The sequence below is a fragment of the Mesoplodon mirus genome (genome assembly GCF_964341445.2).
Source record: "Mesoplodon mirus genome assembly, chromosome: 7".
Classification (NCBI taxonomy): domain Eukaryota; kingdom Metazoa; phylum Chordata; class Mammalia; order Artiodactyla; family Ziphiidae; genus Mesoplodon; species Mesoplodon mirus.
Window position 1 is genome coordinate 70,270,645 of NC_138983.1, and position 5,559 is coordinate 70,276,203.

The 5,559-nt window shown below is 57.7% G+C and overlaps 1 protein-coding gene across 1 annotated transcript; it reads left to right on the plus strand.

Moving 5' to 3' along the window:
- Positions 1–3,581: 3,581 nt before the first annotated feature.
- Positions 3,582–5,293, plus strand: MYOD1 (myogenic differentiation 1; the record flags this gene model as incomplete). The annotated part of the gene is made up of 3 exons (XM_082627461.1): positions 3,582–4,211; positions 4,696–4,774; positions 5,043–5,293. 3 exons carry the CDS (start codon positions 3,582–3,584, stop codon positions 5,291–5,293), a joined length of 960 nt encoding a protein of 319 aa, XP_082483587.1.
- Positions 5,294–5,559: the final 266 nt, after the last annotated feature.

Sequence of the window (5,559 nt, forward strand, 5' to 3'; positions counted from 1 at the left end):
CAAAGCATCCCTGACTTCTTGGGGCTACGTCAATCGATGTACAAACTAATAAAGAAGATAATTAAAGAGTGATTGTGCTAAGAAGGAAATGAGCAGGGTGATGTGACCCAGCTACTATAGAGAGGATGGTCAGAGTCGCCTCGAGGAGGCAAGTTTGAGCTGAGACCTGATATATGAAAAGCAGCCAATCTTGGGAAGAGCCTGGCAGAAAAGCAGCAAGTAAAAGGCACCGAGGCAGGATTGTACTCAGAGTGTCAGAAGACAGGAAAGGAAACCAGGCTAGCATGGAATGATCAAAGGGGATCTTGGTTCCAGATGCAGTTGTAGAGATGGATGCTGCTGTGTAGTGAATGGATTCTACTGGGACAAGAGTGAAAATGAGGAGAGGAGCTAGGAGGCTATGGTGGGCTTCCAGGCCAGCAGTGCGGCAGTGTAGGCCAGGATGGTGACGGTGGGGATGGAGAGACTCGAGAGATGTCTTAGAAGTTGAGTGGTCAGGCCTTCCACGTGCCCAGACCTCCCCTTTGGAACTCCAGCCTCATAAATCCCCTGCCTACTTGACCTCTCTGCCTGGATGCTGAAAATGCATTGCAAATTTTGTGCCAACCTGGACTCTGGATCTGCCATCCACAAACCCTCTCTTCCCCAACTCCATTCTTCCAGGAGTCATCCTTAATTCCTCTTTTGTCTCTTGCTTACATCCAATCACAAATAAATCTTGTGGGTTCCATTTTCAAAACATATCTGGAATCCAACCACTTTTCACCAGGTCCACTGCTGCTGCCCAGATCTAAACCACCATCACCACTCACTTGGATTATTTCAATAGCCTCCTAATTGGTCTCCCTGCTGTGTCTTTGCTCTCCATAACCAGCATGCGCCTGTTAAAATGTAAGTCAGATGGTGAGATTCTTCTCTTCTGTTCAAGCCCCTGGTGGCTTTCCATCTCAGAATACAAATCCTTTGCTTTCTTTCTGACCTCATCTCTTACCACTCTCCCACTTAATCATTCTGCTCCAGACATACCAGCCTCCTTGCTGCACTTTAAAGCTGACAAACAGTCCTGCCCCAGGACCTTTGCACTTGCTCTTTCCTCTATCTGACTCCAGATATCTGCTTCTGCCCTCCCTTCATTCTGGTCTCTGCCCAAATGGAATCAGGCTAGAGAGGTCTTCCTTGACCACTCCACATAATGGAATATCTTCATCACTTTGTTTCTTTGTCTTGCTTTCGTTTTCTTCATAGAACTTATAAGCTCCTGACATCATATACTTCCTTGCTTATTTGTTTATTATCTGTCACCCTACCCTACAAAGTAAGCACCATGAGAGCAGGGTCTTGGTGTTGTTCACTGCTGTATCCCCAACACCTAGACCAGTATCTAGCACATAGTGGACACTCCATGATGTGTGTTGATGAATAAATGAGGATGGTGTTATGGAGGGGTGAACACTTCCTAAAGGGAGACCTTCAGCACTACCACAAGTGGCAGAGAAGTGAAGAAGACAGGGCTCCAAAAGAGAAGGGAAGGAGTGACTCCACAGGGCCCAGAGGGCCAGTTAGGACAGCTTTCAGAAGTTAGTGGGAAAAGGACAAAGATCATTCTTGCTTATACCTGTGGGCTCCAGGAGGAGAGACCCCAGTAGGGTTGTCTGGTCCAAGGGAAATCTCTAGCCTGAATGCTGAGAGGAAGGTGTGGACTGCAGTTTCAGGAAGAGGCTGAGCCACCCTATGGGAGTGGGAAGGGGGCCCACCCCAGGGCTTGTGGGGGAGCCAGAGTCCCATGGGGGGCTGCCTCCTCCTTCAATTCCCAGTCTCTCCAGTGGGTCTGCTGGGGAGAAATGCAGCTGTGGCCTTCACAGGAGCCCAGCCCTAAGACTACATGGGCTCCTGTCAGGGCTTAGTGCCCCACCTACAGCTGAGAAGGCCGCAGCAACAGAAGCAGAATAACTGTGCACCTCGGACTGAGGGCTTCTGCATCTTTGGTCTCTTTAGATTCTCACCACCACCGCAATCACTCACAGGGGTCCCTAATCCCCAGGCCGTGGACCGGCACCAGTTGGTGGCCTGTTAGGACCGTGGCCGCACAGCAGGAGGTGAGTGGCGGGCTATCGAGCCAAGCTTCATCTGCCACTCCCCATCACTCCCCATCGCTCGAATTACCGCCTGACCCCGCCCACCCCACCACTCCTTGGAAAAATTGTCTTCCACGAAACCGGCCCCTGGTGCCAAAAATGTTGGGGGACCTCTTCTCTAAGAGATCGCTATGAATATCCTCAAATTTACAAAGTGGGGAAACTGAGGTTCAGGAGGAGATGTGACTTCTACAAAAATACACGGGAAACTGTGGGGTTAAATTTATTGGTCCACAAACTCCACTCTCAAAGACTCCACCCTGAAGTGGGGTTCTCAGGCCTTCTAGGCGTTGGAGGCCTTTGCACAATGGACTTCCCCGGCGCAGCACTGTGCGCAAGGTGGAGGCAAGCCCCAAGCAGACGGACTTTTCTTCCCAGCTGAAGAGACATCTTGGCCTAGACCAGCACCGGACACCCCGCTGAGGAAGGGCGCAGGTTGAATTGCACAAGAGTTGGCTTCCCTCCCTCCAGGCTGGGACAGGACCTGAGTTTGGAGAGATTGGAACGAAGCTTTAGCAGCAATCATCGACTCCTATAGAGATGCAGCTGGGTTTCCAAGCTACCAGAGACGGGCTGGGCCCGCGACCCTCTGACTGACTCCGGGGGCAGGAACTGGCCAAGTGACACAACCGCCACGTTCAGTCTCAGGTTTCCCCACTTGGACTCTCTGAGTCTTGTTCCTCGCTTCTCTGCCTCTGACTCTCTAGCGTTCTGCTCTCTGAATGTCTCAGCCTCTTGGGTTTACCGCTCACCATCTCACTATCTCAGCTTTGAGTGTGTCTCTGCCTTACTGCCATGTGTCTCTTTGCAAATCTCTCCCGATCTGATTTCTACCCTTATCCTGCTCCTTGGTCACCCACAAATCAGCGGACTGAGGGGACCCCAAAGTCAGCTCAAAGGTGAGCGCGCAGCCAGTGTTCCCCGCGGACACACGAGGAGGCCGGTGTTGGAGACATTTGGAGAGTGTGCCCGGGAGCCAAGTGCTGCCGCGTTGGGCTGCCAGCCTCTGCTTGTCTCTCTGCCTGGGGAGGGGCCGGAGTGCGCGCGCGGAAGCGTCAAGGGGTAGGGGGCTGGCCAGTCTCTGGTCCCTACTGCCACCCAGGGGATCCCAAGCTCCTCCCCGCTCTATTCCTATTGGCCTCGGGCGCCCCCGCCCCTAGCCGCCGGCTGGGGCTCGGGGGCCCTTAGGCTACTACGGGATAAATAGCCCCGGGAGCCTGGCTTGAAGGTAGGGGTGGGGAAGTCCCAGGGCGCTGCCGCTGCTCTCCTCACCGTCCGTCGGTCAGGCGGGACAGGACAGGGCAGGGTGGGGGACAGCTGGGTGTACATTCAGACCCTCAGTACTTTGCTATCGCACTGCCGGTGCTCCGGAGCCGCAGAAAGTTTCTGGCAACCCCTGCCGCCGGGATTGGGCAAAGCCAGGACTGCGCCGCCCCACGCCGGGATATGGAGCTGCTTTCGCCGCCGATCCGCGACGTAGACTTGACGGGCCCCGACGGCTCTCTCTGCAACTTTGCAACAGCGGACGACTTCTATGATGACCCGTGTTTCGACTCCCCGGACCTGCGCTTCTTCGAGGACCTGGATCCGCGCCTCGTGCACGTGGGCGCGCTCCTGAAGCCCGAGGAACACTCGCACTTCCCTGCGGCCGCGCACCCGGTGCCGGGCGCGCGCGAGGATGAGCATGTGCGCGCGCCCAGCGGGCACCACCAGGCGGGCCGCTGTCTACTGTGGGCCTGCAAGGCGTGCAAACGAAAGACCACTAACGCGGACCGCCGCAAGGCCGCTACAATGCGCGAGCGGCGCCGCCTGAGCAAAGTCAACGAGGCCTTCGAGACGCTCAAGCGCTGCACGTCTAGCAACCCAAACCAGCGGCTGCCCAAGGTGGAGATCCTGCGCAACGCCATCCGCTATATCGAAGGTCTGCAGGCGCTGCTTCGCGACCAGGACGCCGCGCCCCCTGGTGCTGCCGCTGCCTTTTACGCGCCTGGCCCTTTGCCCCCAGGCCGCGGAGGCGAGCACTACAGCGGCGACTCGGACGCGTCCAGTCCGCGCTCCAATTGCTCCGACGGCATGGTAAGGCCAGGACGCTGGGCTAGAGAAGTGAGCGCAGCTCTTGGTATATCAGGAATGTGTTTCCGAGGGCGGTTAGCGGACCCTCTGGTGTGAGGGTTGGGCGGGGAACCTTCCCGGGAGTGGACCCCCGGTGCCCCAGGCAGCTGTCACTGGGGTGGCCTAGTGCTTTGGGGGGTGCACGGGACGGATGCGATCCACCTGATTGGGGGCGCTATTAGAACACTGCTGGGCCGACACGAAGATTGTGTCGTTTTCTCCGCTTATCCCATGCAGATTTGTGCTCCTAGGTGACTGTCTGCCCTCTATTTGGCCCGGCATTGCTGCAGACAGCTCCTGCCCACACTTACTCCCCAACCCGGCCAGATCCGGGCCCGGAACTCTCGTGGCTGAGACTTAGGGAGTTGGAGAGGGGGCGGCTGCAGGGAGTGATGCTCCGGCCCCGCGCGGTTCCCGGGCCTGACTCGGTAGCCCTTGCCGTTTGCAGATGGACTACAGCGGCCCCCCGAGAGGTGCCCGGCGGCGGAACTGCTACGAAGGCACCTACTACAGCGAGGCGCCCAACGGTGCGTATTCGCGCCTCCTTCCCACATTCCCTTTTGAGCTGCCCTGGCTTCTCTTTACCTAGGACCTCCTCGCCTCCATCCTGGGAGATGGTACAGGGAATGAAATACTAAGCATGTACTTCCCTCCTTTTTCACCCTGAAATTTCGCGGGATCCTCCCGAATCTGGCCCGTCCTCAGTTTCCTGTCTGCCCCAAAGCACTGAGCCCAGAGGTGGGAGACTTGTCTGCGGCTCCACCTCTGCATACTAATCTACCCCTCCCCGCGCAGAACCCCGGCCCGGGAAGAGTGCTGCGGTGTCGAGCCTCGACTGCCTGTCCAGCATCGTGGAGCGCATCTCCACCGAGAGCCCCGCCGCGCCCGCTCTTCTGCTGGCCGACGCGCCGCCGGCGTCGTCTCCAGGCCCGCAAGAGGCGGCCGCCGGGAGCGAGGTCGAGCGCGGCAGCCCCACCCCTTCCCCCGACACTGCCCCCCAGTGCCCAGCGGGCGCGAACCCCAACCCGATCTACCAGGTGCTCTGAGGGGTTGGGCGGCCACTTCGGGGGGTGCCGCTGCCCTCGGGCCCGAGGGATGGTGCCCTTAGGGTCCCTCGCGCCCAAAGGATTGAGCTTAAATGCCAACTCCCCTCCCAACAGCGCTTTAGAAGCGACCCCTCCCGAGGTATGAGAGGCGGGGGAACTGATGTGTGTTTCCGCACCCCAGGGCAAGGACATGGTCCTTTTTTTGCCACGCAGCACCCTTCCCTGAGACCCGCTGCGATGGCCGTTTGATGTTACTCCGTGGGCCA